This window comes from Homarus americanus, unplaced genomic scaffold, assembly GCF_018991925.1.
Source record: "Homarus americanus isolate GMGI-L3 unplaced genomic scaffold, GMGI_Hamer_2.0 scaffold31037, whole genome shotgun sequence".
NCBI lineage: Eukaryota > Metazoa > Arthropoda > Malacostraca > Decapoda > Nephropidae > Homarus > Homarus americanus.
In genome coordinates this window covers 2,999,184-3,017,469 of record NW_024722227.1, presented here as the reverse complement: position 1 = coordinate 3,017,469, position 18,286 = coordinate 2,999,184, and the positions used below count along the sequence as shown (strand labels likewise).

The following is an 18,286-nucleotide window of genomic DNA, read 5'->3' as shown; positions in this document are numbered from 1 at the left end:
TGAGGGAAAGGTCTTTGTACACGAGTAAAACATAAGAAAAGGAACACTTAACCTAAAAAACTCCAAAAGGTGTATAGTATAGAGATGGGTAACACTCACATTGATAGCTTTAAAGTGAGAATTAAACATCAGAGACCCACCCATGTTTATGGCTGGGAGTTCTGAGTCATGTGACCAGGTAAAGGACTTGTCCTGGTGACCACATAAGCTTGAACACTTTTCAGAGCACCACCAGGTCATGCAAGAGGTTTCACACTCACTATTCACTATAATGACTTGACAAATACCCGGTAGCTAATATGTTGCATTTTTGATGATCTGTAAAGACCAGTATTCCTGCCTCAGAAGCATACTTCCCTGGAAAAGGTAACTCTGCCAGGAACTGTGTCACCGGATGGCATTTCATGGCACTTGACAAATGACTCATAGGACATTAAAAATAAAGTAACTGTACATAGAATAAAAAAAAGCGATATATCTAGGGAAATGAAGCTGAAATGTGAAACTTAGCTGACTGGAGAGATTACAAGAATCTTAATATTGCTGTCAATTTTAATAAGGTTGACAAAATGGAAGCTGTGATATCAGTTAGTGTACAAAACATCTTTCCAAAACTTAAGTAGATACAAGTACAAAAAAATAAATAAACCATTAGGTGCAACACAGAATACTGTACAGTACACTAAATAATCATACTGATAAAAGAAAAATGGCTAAAACAATACAAGTTGAAGGGGGCCACTAGTGAAGTTCACGTTCAGTTCAAAGAATTGATAAATGGAAAAAATACAGAACCTAGAGGAGTTACACTGATTAATAAAGCATAAGCTGGAGTACAGTACAATAGTGGAGGAAGGAACAATTTAGCAAGTGAAGGCAAGTGAAGAATATATATATATATATATATATATATATATATATATATATATATATATATATATATATATATATATATATATATATATATATATATATATATATATATATATATATATATATATATATATATATATATATATATATATATATATATAATCAGTTATGATGAGATTAAAAGAGAGTAGAGTAAAACACAGGTACAGAGGATCTCACTGGTGGAATATGTAGAAAAATGACATGCTGATGGCAAATGGAGCAAGTTCATTCTGGTCTGCCCTCCCAAAAAGAGTAATAAAAGAACTTACACAGATTGTACACATTAATTTCCATCAGAGGCTGAAAATTTGTCAGATGAACTCAACACAAGGTCAACACTGGATATGTAGCAAAAACTTCTAACCATTCATTAGAGACAGAACACTTGTCTTAAAGTAGTGCTTTCACATGAAACTAAGAAGATATCTAATACAGTACAAGTAATTCAATATACAGTATATACTGTACCTTGCAAACTGTTTGGGAGTTCCTAAAATATGTATTTTTAACAATGCAACAAATCAAATAAATCTTGACGAAAGACAGTAATCTTTGGTACAGTATACAGCACAGTACTTAGTAATTTGATTATTTGTAAATATTACCTAAAATCTAAATGTAGAATGGATACATGGCAATAAGCATGTGTTTATGATGTAGTGGTTAGTTGTTGAATAAATTTTTTCATTTATAAATGTTACATTCCTATTACTGTAGTCAATGGTAAATATCATAATGTTATGTACATACAGTATTTATATATAATTACAATTAATTTTAATACTGTTTCTCTACTACAATCTGTATATACAGGTACCAAAAATTATTTCTCAGACTAAGAAGCATAATAAATTTATCAAGTATTATATACTGGTAGCAATTACTGTTGTTGTACAGTACAGTACCAGGTATATTAAATTATCTGTACACAACAAGGAAAATGCATCAATCATTTAGTCTATTCAACCATTTGCCCCTTCAGATATTTAACCAAGACAATCAAATGCTTTACATTACAGTACTGTACAGTATACAGTATATTATCAGCTGTTTTCATACCACAAAGGAATATCAATTTAAGTTAAATTCTATAGATATATCTCATACTTTGTGTAATAATCAAACTGTTGTAAAGAAACATGTGTGCCTTTACCAGATGAACACAGCAGTATGGGTGTACACCTCCCATACACGTGAGCTGGAGACATGATGCAATACACCATCCAATAACCATATTTTATGTAAAATGTGATATGTTAAGAATTGTATTAGTACTGTATATTCATGGTCAACCATTTTAATTAATTTTTAGATGCAGATGAACACATTAACAATTAATTACTTTATAAATCACATGAAGCACATTTTCCAGTGACTAATAATATCATCCAAGTCAAGGAATTATGTCTTTTACGGTAAAACAGTCCTGAAGTTCAAGAGAGACACAAAGTAAAACTTATTCATCTTGACATTATTTTGCACCTGTTGTGGTTCATCACACTCTAAAGTTTAAGAAAAGGTAGTTAGTACTATTAATTCTACTTTCTGCATTGCTAACATTTGTTACACTATCAAAGAAAAAGGTCACATCAACTGGCAAAATGGACACAAAGCACAAAAATATTAACCAAAAAGAAGGGTACATTATCTGTAATTAAACTAAATTGAAAAAAAAAAATACATGGAAGGCTACTTGAACAACTCACTAAAAGTTCTTTATTAATGAAATCTTTAAAACAAAATCAACACCAAGTTTGCCATCATATTCATGAATGTATATGTCACACCATGGGGCACTGAGAGCTAAAATACACATTACTTGCAATAAGTATTTCACAGCAACCTCCATATAGTAACAATGTACTCCACTATGGTGACCAGCAAAAAAACTTAAAACAAAGTAAGATTTTAAGTGAAGAATGAATACATGCACAGGCAATGCAAGCACAACAACTAACAACAAGACATACATTATGGAAGGTGATACCTGAATGCGCTTCTCCATGACCACCAAGTCTTTGCATTCCTCATTGTGCTGGTGTTCCACTGTGCACGTCTAGGGAACAGTCAGGTGCACCAGAGAGTAGTGAATGAGGTCAAGATGTTCAGAATGATGGAAGAGATATGAGTCAAGAAGTAGATAATAAAAGCCACATAAGATGCATGAAATTAAATCTAAAATAACAGAAGAATAAGTATGAGAGAATTTAGCTCAAAGATGTATTTAGTGACCAGTAAAGCAAATGAAGAGTGAAATTATATGAATTGTACACAATTACTCAGATGACAAGCTGAAATCATGAGAAAAGAAATAAGAGGATTTCTGAATGTCTTAATAAAAATAATTGTCATTATTCCTAAGAATTTGTAAGATAAATAAAATGAAGAGGAGAATGGTGATAATACATGGGTCATCAAGTGACAGCATAGTAAAAGTGCATAGAGCATCTGATGTTCAGGAGATTTAAAAGACATGACTAATGATTATGACTCCTATAGCCAGATTCCTTCATAATCTTCCAAAGTTTCTACTTCCAATACAGTAATAAAATTCATCTTGATAAAAAGTTTGCAAGTCTCTAACCTCATGAGATAATACATTATTCCCTGAGGATGTATTAACTCACTCCTCACAAACTTCTGAATATAAATCATGATTCATATTAAGAAGAAACAACCCCATTACAGTATAAGGCACAAATCAACAAATACAGATTCTTTTAAAACCACAGTCATGTAACTATCATCAAGTTTAAAATATATTCATGAAATATCACATAATATACGTAATAATTTCCTACTAATGATCATGAAAAAAGTACAAACCACTAAAGAATATTAATTGAGATAGCCAACTATGTGAAGGTCCAATAAAATATACTCATGAACAGAAGGGGGTGGAAGTTGTAAAAGATTTTAGTATGAGAACATAATGCAGAATGCCTTCACACACTTCCCACCATTTAATACTGTCAACACATTTTGCCATCCTAAACTCTGGCATCTTGATAACCTGCATTATCTTCAAAACTTTCTAAGTACTTACTGTAGTTTATCATGTCTCTGGCACTGGAATCACTTGGTAAGGTTTAAGATTTGTCTAAATATCTACAAAAAGTTTCACTTTCACACTCCAGTTATTCTGTGCTTCATCCATATATACTTTTGTAAAGCATACCTCATTCTTTTTAAAATTAGTGCATAAGCAAGATCAGCAGTGGTGAAAAATATTATCATGCTTTAAGTACTTTTAGTAACAAATAGTCTCAATGTTCCTTAACCAATCATATACACTGCCTAATCACAGACTAGAGGCATACCATGCACATTATTATTATACAAACACACATTTCACATTTAAAAACAGCAAATATACTTCCTCACCTATAAATCAAAATATCAACTTTAAATAACTATAATAACAAGGTATGCACTGCAAGTTTACATTTAAGCTCAATATACTGTACATCTAATTCAAATTATGAAGCATTAACATATGATATCACAATGATCATAATCAAAATTAAAATCTATTAAAATATACAACAAAGCTATATCTACTTTACACACAGGTACAAAAAATACACATTAACTTGCACAAACATACAGTAAATAAATTTAAAATATATTTCCTGTCAAAAAGGGGGGATTAAATCCTGAAATCCCATTTTATGAGCAGGTGGCTTGTGGTCTGTCAAGGATTACAAGTTCAGAAGACAACAGCCATCTTTTATCATGCCAACAAACATAGTAGTAGGCGCTACCATATCTGGATCACGATTAAAAGCAGAAAAGTCTGGGAGCCAAGACAATTACACCTACTGTTGAAGATTTGAGTCATAAAAAACAGGCGCTTCAGGCAGCCCTCCCCAACTGGCAAGCTGTTCCAACCCTCTCTGCTCTGTTCCACACTACAGGGAGGAAGGCTGAAAACTGACACTTCTGCTAACCATTCATCAGAAAATGGAATTTGTGGATTTAATCCCCCTATTTATAATTTTGATGTTATGCAGATGATTCACAATTTACACAAGCCAGATAGATTACAGGAGAAGTAATAAGACTGTTAAATGGAAAAGTGCCCAAAAATGTTGGGGAGCTAAAGAAAATGGTTCACAACAACAATGAACTTAAATGATATTAGACACTTCCCAACATCATGCAGTCAGTTCTCTCCTTCTCCTCAAATAAATATTGTGAAATGAAGGTTCTTGTCAGATCAATGGACATGTCTCTCTGGATGGCCAAAGAAGAACCACAGCCTCTGAGGTCGTGATCACAGGAAAAAAAATCTAGCAAATGCCTCTTTGAGAGGAATGGCCAAAACACATATGCTTGAAGCTTAAGGACTAACAGAAAATTTATCCTCCTTAAAATTTCCATCACCAAGACAACTGAAATGCAATAGGATTTAACTTTCTCAATACTATTTAGAAATATTTTCAAGCTGATTCACACAATATATTCAAGGACTTTCAAAGGGAACAAACCAAAATATATTATTTTTTGCAGTGGGGTAAAGGGGTAAACCACCCTATTGAATGGTAAGCATCAGAAAATCAGCACCTGTTCAGTCACCCTGCACCACAGCAGAAGTCTTGTAAACATGAAAGAATATCAATAGGGATTTCCATTTTCAAACCCAAAGATGAAGCTTGTAGAAATAAGGTGATGAGAAATGAGATGACTGTCTCCTTCCCAAACATCATTGGAAAACCAGAGAAGAAAGCTGATTGGGATTTGGACAGATTTGAAGAAGAGAAACCACATCCTGTTTAAAGGTTATCATTCCACTGAATCTGGATAATGTCTTAATTATTTCAAGCATGACAAGAGTCAAGATAAACAAGTAGATTTGATACTAATTAAAGGATGTTCAACTAAGTGTAGCTGACAAGGTGTGTGGCTGGATGAAGGACCCGGCCAGGCATGCAGAAACATGGGGGGGTGGAAAGATGATATGGACTGAGTGAAAAAGGAGAGCAGAGGATTATACAGTAGAGTCTCAGAGTACAAGAGGGTTACGTTCCTGGGATCCCCGTGTAAGTGTGAATTCATGTATATGTATTTGGGTCCCCCTGTATATACTGTATAATTATGTATAACCCCCTTTTTATACTAAGGTAACCAACATGCAACTTCAGAGTGCAATATGCCACTCATTATTAAGTCCAATATCTTGACTTTTTCATCAAAAGTTCTGACAGTACTGTATGTGTTTTCTTTTCTTTTTCAAACTCTCACCTCCACGAGCACTGCTACTAACTAATTTTCCTCTTAGGGACCAGGGCCATGAATGTGGTAAAATTCACCAGTAAAGAAAAACTTTATGAGCGTGAATACCTGGGAGATGTTCATGAAACCAGAATGAGAGAGAGAAGGATGCTCATTGCAATAATTTAACCTATGGTACCATACAAACACCTTAAATATAAAAATGAACACAGATATAAACCTACAGTACTAAATGAACAATTCAAAGGTATAAACAAACATTCAAACCATCCTCTGGGCTACATGACACAGCTCAGCCAGGCAGTCACTCAGTTGATTCTCAGACACAAGTGGCTACTGCTGCACTGTCTGTATGCTATGACGTCACATGAGGGAGGGAGACTGCAGCTGGGTGGAAAGTCAGCAACACAGTTACAGCTCACTGCCTCAACACAAGCTCTTCAACTTTCTTATCTTAAAGTTTATTATATTTTCTTTATTTTTAAGCCGGAGAGATACTGGGTAGGTTGGCTCGCATGAGAGCGAGACCCAAGCGTAAGGGCGGTTCAGGGGGTAAAATGCGTATACCGGTAAGTGGGGTCGCGTAATTTGGATACACGTACTCTGCGACCCGACTGTACAAGGCCCGGAAGATGGGTGGTGACATGGAAGAGTACCTGGCAGCCAATCACAGGACCCAAAGAAAAGTTTAAAAGGCTCAAAAGCATGAATAGGATGTACCTGCAGATATGTTGAATAGTGCAGATGCTAGAGGTGAGGTATACGTACAAGGAAAATAGTGGGGAGAAACAAGGACCAGTGATCAATGCACGAAAAATTAATATAGATACAGTGATCCCTCGGTTAACGAGCGCCTCGGTTAACGAATTGCCTTCCATAAGATTCTTCACTTCGGTTAACGAGCAAACCCCCGGTTAACAAATTCCTTACGAATTTTTCCCAACATGTTTTTGCCTGCATTTGGCTGCCCTCCAGCTGTAGTATTAGTCCGCCAATACAGTAATCAGTTTTAGGGCTTAAATTCCTTACCATTTTAGTAAATATCAAGAAGGTTGTACTATTCAATAATTTTAAAAGTTTTATATTAAATTTTTTTGTCATTTTAACAATTATTGAACATAATTGAAGTACAGGAAACTAGTTTTTTGAGCGCCAAACAGCCACTCAACACACTAAGCTTGGCGTCAGTTTGTTTACCAGTTCAGAGGAAGGAACATCTTGTTTGAAACTCTTCAACATAAACGCTTTTTTTCTGTGTTTCCAGTCAAATTATTGGTCATTTTGAAATATATTTTACATATTGACAATATATAATGCAGTGCAGTGTTGATTTAAAGCAAATAATCTTGAATTACACCAAGTGAACTAAAATTTTATGGGTGAAATGGCAGCATGGGGTGACTTCTCTTCCACCCCAATGCCTTCTCTTCTCCCTTCTCCTCCACCCCCATTCTAATTCCCATCATCATCATCATCAACCAGGAGCCTTCTACATGCACACCTCAAAGTAAGCGTACTTTACTGCATTTATTTTTAGTTTGTATGTAATTTTCGGTGAGCTGGAACCAATTACCCAAAATCCCATTGAAACAATGGTTTCGGTTTACGAATTTTTCGGTTAACGAGCAACCTTCTGGAACGAATTGTGCTCATTAACCGAGGGACCACTGTACCCTGTATGTAGTATGTAGTTGATAATGAGGAAATCATGAGTTCTTAGAGAATTAATAGCCTACTAGTTAGATGATGGTTAGTCAGTTGGTTAGTTAGTTGAGGGGTGAATATCTGTCTGGTGCAGTCTGCCAGTGAGGGAAGATCACCAAAGAAACCCATCACCATGTAACTGCATTGGTTCATGACATTTTTATTTCAATGGTAACATCCATGTCATTCAAAGATCCCCTTTTTTAGAACTATCAGATCCTGATTTGGTTATACAAGACACTACTTCAGTAACAGCTGCCACTATGCTCACAGGCAGATATATGATGGTTCTGTCAAGCAAATTACAGAGTGAATTCTGTACAGTAAATCACAAGCGACCGGCAACTTATGATCCAAAATAAGACACCCAACATTATAATTAAAAATTATCAGCTGATTTAAACCTTTAATATTTAAGAACCAACTTTCAGATCTCACTGAAAAGAGTGCAAAGAAGAATTAAAGTTTAATTTACTATTGCATTAGAGCATTAAAATAAAAATGGAAAAAACTTGGAAAGTTGCTGATGCTAGATGCCAATGAATCACATTGACTGCCAACTTTAATCTTCTACTTAGCTACTTCTTGTCATGCATTCATGATTTATAACTCTGACTACCTTTCCAATGCAATGCTACTTAATTATGTTATGTATTTTCTAAGTCAACAGAATAAAACACCTGTGTCAATTCTCTCTCTCTATATATATATATCTTTACTTCTGCCTGCCTATTGTTGTTGCTCACTCTATCTTTAATCTGCTAGGTATACCTTTCTAAAAGGAGAGCACACTCATTCCACAAATATACAATCACTGACTTCATACATTATAATTTAAATATAAGATGACTGTGATGTCCCTGTTTAAGCTAATTCAATACTGTACAAAAAATAGACACAACAGCTGAGGCTTTTACCATAAGACATGCTGTGATGTAAAATACCTGGTACAGTTGTCCTGCTTTAAGTGTGATAGATATTAAGTACAGTATATAAGACAGTAAATTCGAGCATTTAACCAATAATGACATTCAAGAATGAAAGATAATACCTTAATCTAATTATTATCTTTACTCATTTTCACTTGTGTGTGATATGGATCAAAGAGTACAGTAAGCTCAAGCAAATGGGTTAAATAATAGATAAGAGTTGCACAAGTGATACGTAAAATGAGACTGCATTTGGATAGTGACAGAAGAGTGAGGGGCGATATGATTGATGTATATAAATGGAAGACAGGGTTAAACAAAGGTGTTTATAACAAAGGTGCGTACTTTAACAAACAACTATATCTTACCTTTGCATTGCACTGCGAGATTCATTTTTTCAGATAGCATAACAAAATTACTCATTCTACAGCTCTAGGAAAGACCTCCTGCTTTTGAGAACAGGTTTCTTCCTCTCATGTTGATACATACAGCCAAAATCATTTCATAATCAAATAAGAAAGATTGTATTGTATATTTTCAGCCTTCCAGCTGCCATGCTCTTTCGATAAACCGTTAATTATTATTTACATAACCAGCAGGTACCAGTAAACATAAAAATTTACAAAGGGATACATGCACGCGCACGCACACACACACACACACACACACACACATTTTCTCCTATATATTCATACACATGTATTTTCCTATGTGTGCACAAGCCTTTTTACATGCACACCCACATTACCCTACAGAAAGTGTTTTTAGGATAGTTTTACTAAGTTCTTCCACAAGAGAAAACAAAACAGAAGCAGAGAGAGAGAGAGAGAGAGAGAGAAACCTCACTAATTTGAACAATATTGTGTTAAGGGTGGATTGGATTAGCCAAAACAGTAAATTTGAATTAAAGGAGCAAAAATTCCCTTGTTATTTTCAGCCTCATTGCACAAAAAATATTGGTGTTAAGATCAATGACAAAACATATCTATTTATGGGCACTCAATGAGGAAAGCAAGCCAGGAGTCAGCATGGAAAATAAGTTCTCCTTGAGTTACTCAGAATGCATGTGTACTCAAAAACATCTTCTGAGTTTAGCACATGTACAGTTGCTAAAAAAACTATCTTTACAAAAATTATGTTAGATAATATGACAACAGACGAAGGATTCTGACAACCCTACCGAGACAACAGGAGTCATAGAGTTCATTCTGACATTCATCAACCTCCCCCAGTAAAGATAGTTTATTGAGTGACTGTACATCCATACTTATATTGAGACTAAGAGTAAATGCAGGAAATTGAATTGATTGTTCACCTTCCTTACTACAGCAGCCCTTTACCTAGCTGGTCTGGGTGATAAGGATGGAGATAATATGATGATGGTGTAGATAGTGTGTTAATGATGATAATTGAGATAGTGTAATGATGAGGTAAATAACATTACACAGCACAAATTAACAAAAGAGATAACCAGGAAATATTAAGTGATAAATGGTTTCAACCAGGTTAATATGATGTCAGTAGGTGTTTACTGATTTTTTTTTTTTTTTAAATGCTTAAAGAAATTTTTGCTTAAAAAACAGTAATTTTTGTGTCCTGAAATCCTGCTCAGTATCATCACTGTTTTATGGCCATTTTCCACACTTGCATGAGTTAGCTGTGGAACTTTGAGATTTACTTCAAACAAACTATTTTAATAATAATTTTCTGAAAACAAATATCAAACAAGCAAACATTATAATGATGTTAAATGTTAATTCATTTTGAACAAAGCTTTTTGAGTTTACTTTTAATGAAAAAAATTATTGAATTACCGGGTAAACCTTTGGCTCCTGGAGATTTCCCTAAGCTGAATAAAATCATCTGGCAGTATCCAGAATAAAATTCAAAAGTGTGACAAGTGGTAGGAAAGGGCTAAAAAATGCAAAAACATAAAAATTATGGTAACGTTGAAATATCAAGATTTACTTCAAACGGAAATTTATGATAATTATTAAGATTATATATAAAAAATGTAAAAATCATATAAATGTCAAGTCCAGGGCTTCATCAAGGAAGATGCTACAACTAAATAACCAAAGCTCCATTTTGGCTCAGCATGTAAATCTTTCTCTTCCCTCCTCCTGTTACCATTTCTTCCACAACTAGACACAATACATACTCAGTGCAGGAGTCTCCAACACTGCTCACCACCCTTCACTGCACTGCCTTCCTCACCACCCTCACTGCCCTGCCCTATTCAAAACCCTCACTACCATGCCCTCCTTGCTACCCATCACTGCCCTGCCCTCCTCACCAATCCTCACTTCCCAAACCCTGCCCTCCCACTCTCCCTCAATCCCCACCTAAATTCAAAATGCATCACTCAGGACTAATTGAGGGGGAGGGGGATATTTCCAGGGAAGGAGAGTAGTACCTTCCATACACCCCCTTCTCATATTTGCCAATCTCTGGTACCTTCTCCCCTAACTTTTAAATTTTCTGGATCTGCCCCTGATAAATGCATTAAATCATCAGCTGCCCCAGCCTTAATTGTCACAAACTGAACTCCAAACCCTGTATGGCTGGTACACAAAGTATTTTAACAGTTTATTCCCATTAAAAATTTACAGTTTACAACATGAGAATACAGTATATCTATTTTCAGTTCCTGGTTAGGAGTGTTTTTAAATATTTGGTGTGTTCATGTGCTGTTGTATTCTGTTTCCTTACAAACTTGGTTATGAAGAGTAAATGACCTTCAGGTTCAATCAATATAAAGGGAAAGGATGTTTCAGACATAATGTAGGAGAAACTTGAGAATAAAGTAATACAGTGCAGTACTGTAAATTAACTCTTAGAACCATGATAACAGCAATACTATACAAAATTTTAATGACTTTTGTGAAACTAATTTAATGCAAGATATTTTTTCTTCTGGCGATACTTCTTTAATACAGGCTGTACATATTAGCAGTGGCCAGCAACCATGCCGTGCCCAGGCTAGGGACTGGGCAAGTGGTTTTTCATGTCCACTAGCCCAGTGGACAAGTTAACTTATATTTTGAGATGAAAACCTAGATGGGAAATTGTCAGGTGCTGCGAGACCCTACCTCACAGTACATGATTAACCGGGCAGATCCGTCAACGGGCTGCTTGTCGTCAATGTAGTACCAAGATTAGTGACCTTTGGCAGGTGCAAGTAATTTATTTCTATAATAAGCCGTCAATCTGCCTCTTGTCAGTCAGTGTCAAGTTGTCAGCATTTCAAAAGAACCACCAAGCTGAGAGACTGCAGACTTATGACCACATATGACAAGGATTCCTACCATTGACACCAAATTATAGGAGGGGGGGAGAGGTAGTTAGGATAGGTGATCAGGGGCCACCTCCTCATACACCCTGCAGGCATGAGGTGAGGTGACAAGAATTAAGATATCACATGACAAGAGTTACTGCCACTGACATCATTTAGGCAAGTGATCTTTGAGTTGAAGAATGTTTTAAATGTTCATTTAACTTTTCCCATAAAAAATTCAGCCAAGTAAATTTCCTCCAAAAATTTGTCAGGGCAAGTAAAAAAATATCCAGGCATGTAAATGTTCCACATAGTCTGCACAGCCTGCTTTAATATTCTCCACCATCCATATTAATCTGAATTAATGAGGTTTCACTGGAGCAGTATAAAAGGTTAATTGTTATAATAATAAGAATATTAGCATTAACACTGCTAATCAAAGGCAGTGTTTGCAAAAATATCCCTTAACTAAACCTATGACAAATTAATTATAATAAAAAAATTATTCCAATTACAGCAAGTAATTCCACAACTACTGACACCATTCTCATCAAACAGGCCAGGCTTTTCTGATAAGTAAAGCGACACCCTCCCGGACAATGTGATGTTGTTTACATCACTACTAAGGTTTAAGAAACACACAATACAACTTTTTAAAATAAGAAACCTTGTTGTGGAATATCTCATAATCCTGGTGACTTTGACAAAAGCCTTCTCATAATACACTAAACTTCTCTATTCCCCTTATTTGTCTTTCTCAGTATGGTTTGGTTAACCTACCCTGTCTTCAGCTCCAACAAGCTCAAGCTCATTCACCACACCACAAAATCCTTTTCTGGTACAATTTATCACATTCACTCTCCTATGAACTTCATGTCTGAACTCAAGACCTGTATCATATCTAAACTCTATGAAACCTACTGTGAAATTGTTCTATTACTGACAGTACCAATAAGTCATTCCCTTTTATAACAATCTATCACAATATTACTCATACAAAATTTAACACATATATACCTTTTAACCCTCTCGCGCATGATGACACGATTCGCATCATATTCATAAGACCAACTTCACGATGACACAAATCGAGTCACCAAAGTTTAAAAAATTTGCCAAAAATTAAGTTTTCAACAGAAATCTGTCAAATTTTGATGTGTCATAGTAGCAAGTAAGTTCTATCAAATAAATTAATTGGCAACTCTCAAGACCCATAGAAAGGGAAGACTGGAACGATAAATGCGCAGTATTATCTCGGCAGTCAGACCGTGAGTGTGAGCCGTGTCCATTTAAATTTCAATAACTCCTTGCGGGCTGCCTCAACTCCTGGATTACAGTGCTTACCCTACTCCCTGAAATAATTTATTTTTAGTGTTAGAAAAGTGAAGTGATGGTTGTGTAATGTAATACTTTGTTCATATTTACAGGGAAAGTGTTTAGTTTTCAAAAGCCGTTACCGTATCAGGCTATACAACCTCGTTATAGTGACTGTCTCAAAAGAGTCTCTGAAAGAGGATGATTTTCTAGAACTCCTGTTTAGGGACAGTGAGGATCAAGTGGATAGTGATAATAAAGAGCCTGGTAATGAAAATGACCATGATAACAACAAAGAAAGTCATGTATCTGAGGGAGCAATTGTGTTGGTTGCATCCACGTTATCACGCGCCTCGCCACCAGAGACTCTCTCTACCACCACCCCCGCACCAACAATGTATCACCCTCACTCTTCTTCACCACAACCTTCCACATCCCAAGCATCTCCTTCATATCGCCTGTATTATGCAAGCCTCATACCACCCACTACCTCCCATCCTCACCTCCACACTACATGCCTCCCCTGGTCACCAAGCACCTTCCACCTCCCACACTACACTTATCAGCTATGCTACATTGGAATCCTTCTCCTTCTCTACTCCTCATTCACACACCCTCATTCACACTCCCACACACTCATCTATATCCCCACACACTCATCCACACACTCCTACACTCACTCAACACTCACCTACATTCACTCTCACTCTTACATTTTACTCAGGCTCATTCACTCACTTCCTCCCCAAAAGTCCATCTTCAAGTTCTGGAAGTCTTCCACCTCACTGAAGGATGTGAGTACAGAATGAATTTATTTTATAAGATATTTTCTGTTATTTTATATTGCATTTTATTATTAGATATTGTATTACTTTCTTTTACTAAATGACAATCATGCGATGCGGTTGAACGCCCATCCACCTATAATTGTATGTGATCTTATGATATTATTTTATATTTAACTACTGGATAATACAATTTACGTTATTATGGTATATTTTGCCATAATATTTGTGTTATTCGCGTATATTATACGAAATACCCGTACCGTAAGTCATGCAATGCAGTCGAACACCCGCCTGAGTGTATAAAAAAATAGCTAAAATAACCCCTCAAATGAATTTTATCAGTACCATTCACTTCACTATAGTGTTGGCTACAAGATGCAATATAATTTATACTGATATAAAACAGGCACAAGATAATAAAAAATAATAAATTACCATTTAAGAATCAGTTTTTTGCTATTTTCTCAAAAACTGTTGGTCTTATGAGAAACCTTATAGTACTTAAACAGTTGACTCAGACAATTTTGACCAGGAGGTTGTGAGCGTATTGGTGTGTATTTTATCCTCATGTTTATTAGATGTGACGAAAAATAGCTATACGTGTATACAGTACTTGTATTATGATTGTTTTTGTTTTTTTGCTTATGTTGGAGAGTAATCAGTTATGAAGCCAAAGATATATGATTTATGCCATTAAAAACAAGTTTAGGGGGGAAATTGATAAAGCCAAAAAAAATATTCACTGCGCACTGTCTCACCTGCCCTGAAACCTCAGAGATGTGATCTTGGAACTGGAAAACTTAAAACTTATCTTGTGCACGAGAGGGTTAACATTCCAACACATCATAATATGTTAGCTACTTCATTTATTTATATTGTTTCCAGTCAATCACTCAAAATACTTGGAATTCTGATTTACTACATTTGAAATATTGTACCACAACATTTCAATTATCATGGCCTTGAGGAAAATAGCCAGGAACAATAATTACTGTGTCCAATCAGTTTACCTATGACTTGCCTGAAAAAATAATCATGATCATTGAGACACTGAACACTACATTACAGATCCTAACTTGACATCTTTCTACTGTAAACTAAAAACACCTTTTATATTATAGAATTTATGAATTTTTGTGTTTAAAAGTTTCAATATACAGGGGGTCACCGACTTATGAACGTCCAACTTACGAACGACTGCCAATACAAACGGGGTTAAACTTGAAATTTACGGTATAGTAGAACCTCGATAAATTCGACTAATTGGGGCAGACCCCAGTCCGAAAAATATGAATATATGAGCCAGGGGGAGGATGACACTGCTTATCTGAACTGTTTGAAGAAAATCAGTTGTTGTTATGTTATTACTGCACTTCAACAACTCAGGTCTTTAAGTGAATAACAAGGTTATTAAAAGAATGTTACATAAACAATACAAAAATATGAAACAACTCTCTGGGTTGAAAATCAGACACGTAAGTCTGGTTGTCAACAATTGTTGTCACCAAAGATGATTGTTATTTACTGTAAAGTGTTGCATGTAAGTAACCACAGAATTTGTCTTATGAATAAAGAGAAAACTGTATACTGTACAGTACAATAAAGATAAAAACAAGAACAAGTAAGTGTAGGAGTATATTGTATGTGGAAGACGAAAGTTAATCTGGGAGCAGCTGGCAGAGGGAAGGGGGGTAGCACAAGTGGGTTGCTCCCTCCCCCTCTCTCCCGCAATTCTCATATAACTTAGGATCATTTGGTGCGAGGTTGATAAAATAGTATCCCAAAAGAATCAACTTTCCTGAAAAAAGATCAGCTTACCACAATGTCTGTCTTCAACACTTAATAAATTAGTACAGTACAGTCGTGTATTTATCACCACTTAACAAATACTATTGTAGTGTATTTATCACCACTTAACAAATACTATTGTAGTGTATTTATCATCACTAAATAAGTAATATTGTAGTGTAAAGTATTAGGTATCTGCATATACCCTGGTTTGTTCATTAATCATTTGTCTAAGTGTACAAGTAGCCAAACTGAGCCATCATATAACACTCAAAGGGAGTAAATAACGTTTTACTTTATTTCATTTACCTAATGACTTATTTTTTACATTCAATTTCTGTATTTTGTCATTCTATTTCTTTTTTTGCCTTAAATCAAGTGATTTTAGATGTACAGTCGGCCCTTAACATACGCGAGGGTTACGTAACAGAGATACCTGTGGATGTTAAAAATCCGCGTATTTTTGCTGCCACCCCCCCCCCTAAAAAAAACCCTGGCCCCCCCATGTCCTTATTTACTGTATATACCTGTGTGTAGTTCGAGTTTTTAAGACCAAATTATTTAGCAAAAAATTGGGGGTCGACCTCTAAACGGGTAATAGTTTCGTTAGGTTGAAAAATATTTACCAGTAACTACCAGTAAACAATGGAAATGATGCACCAACGCACCACCAGCTGTGAGTGTCGGTACAGTTGCTAGGGCAGATCTCTTGCGCCATCATAGCAAGCCTAAAGTAGCCAAATCCATGGTATGGTAGCACAGGACGATGTAAAACATTAAGTATTCATTTATTAAAGTGTATTTATAGATACTGTACATAAATTTTTGTTCATTACATTTGAAACATCAATCTTTGTTAATTAAATTTGAAACAAAAGAAAACTACGATACCGTATTTTCATTAAAATATTACATCACAAGTATATTTTACCTTAACTGTGACTGAATGAATATATTCTTGGAAATAAATATGGAAATGTAATATTTTTGCTGGAATGACGTACATATTACAGTGGAAAGTGGGATAAAATCATGACGAAAACAATGACTTTCGCTTTCTTTCGTTGTTCAAAAGCTTTTACCGTAATCGCTTTTCGAATGGTTTTCAGTTAAAAAACTGTTGTACTCGTACTGTATTACAATAATATTCTATCCTATCATTAGCCTTATAATCCCACAACTGAAAACCATTCGAAAAGCGATTACAGTAACATCTTTTGAACGAAAGAAAGAGAAAGTCATTGCTTCCGTCACAATTTTATCCCACTTTCCACTGTAATACATACATCATTTCAGCAAAAATATTACATTTCCATGTTCTCAGAAATAAATGGTAGTTTTGTTTAAACGTAATGTACAGTATTTAATATTAAAATGCAAAAATAGCTATAAAAACAATTAATACACCCGTAATGTACTGGCTGGCATATCCACTCATCCCTGCTCCCGCCAGTCACCTCCTCCCCGCTCTATCCCTCCGCCTCCTCCACATCGTCACTACTGTTGTATTACAATAATATTCTATCCCAATTCACTTGAATAAATACTACGATACAATATTTCTGAATATTTTCATTAAAATCCATCAAAATCATTTTCCTTGTCATCGTCTTCAACACCAAACAGCTCCTCCCAGTCTTCTCCTTGAACAGGGCTAGAGGGTACGTGTTTTCGAATCATTTTCAGTTAAAAAAATGTTACATCACATGTATATTTTACCTAAACTGCGCCCGAATGAATATATTCTCAGAAATAAATAGTAGTTTTGCTAAAACGTGATGTATTTCAATGTAAAATAGGATAAAATACATGACGAAAACAAAAGACTTTACCTAACCTTCCTATGTTCAAGAGATGTTACTCATTTTTATAATAGTTTTCGGTTAAAATACTGTTATATTACAATGATATTCTATTCATACTGTGCTTGATATAATGCATTCACGGAAATGTAATATTTTTGCTGAAATGACTTACGTATTCCAGTGGAAGTGGGATAAAATCGTGACGAAAACAATGACTTGCTTTCTTTCGTTCAAAAGATGTTACCGTAATCGCTTTTCGGATGATTTTCAGTTAAAAAACTGTTGCATCACAAGTGAATTAGGATAGAATATTATTGTAATACAAAAGTTTTTTAACTGAAAACCATTCGAAAAGCGATTACGGTAACATCTTTTGAACGAAAGAAAGCGAAAGTCATTGCTTTCATCACTTTCCACTGTAATACGTACGTCATTTCAGCAAAAATATTACATTTCCATAATCTCAGAAATAAATACCGGTAGTAGTTTTGCTGAAACGTAATGTATTTCAATGTAAATTAGGATAAACTA

At 35.1% G+C, this 18,286-nt stretch overlaps 1 protein-coding gene across 5 annotated transcripts in view; it reads right to left on the bottom strand.

The window, feature by feature from the left end:
* Nucleotides 1-18,286, bottom strand: part of LOC121862292 (cytoplasmic FMR1-interacting protein-like) — a 102,180-nt gene that overhangs the window by 37,633 nt on the left and 46,261 nt on the right. For 4 of the 5 annotated variants that reach the window (XM_042360425.1, XM_042360424.1, XM_042360426.1 and 1 more), the window contains one exon: nt 2,903-2,971. The exons of the other annotated variant lie outside the window; for it this stretch is intronic. In XM_042360425.1, coding sequence (XP_042216359.1) covers nt 2,903-2,971 — 69 coding nt within the window. The remainder of the gene's footprint in view (nt 1-2,902; nt 2,972-18,286) is intronic. 5 annotated transcript variants of the gene reach the window in all.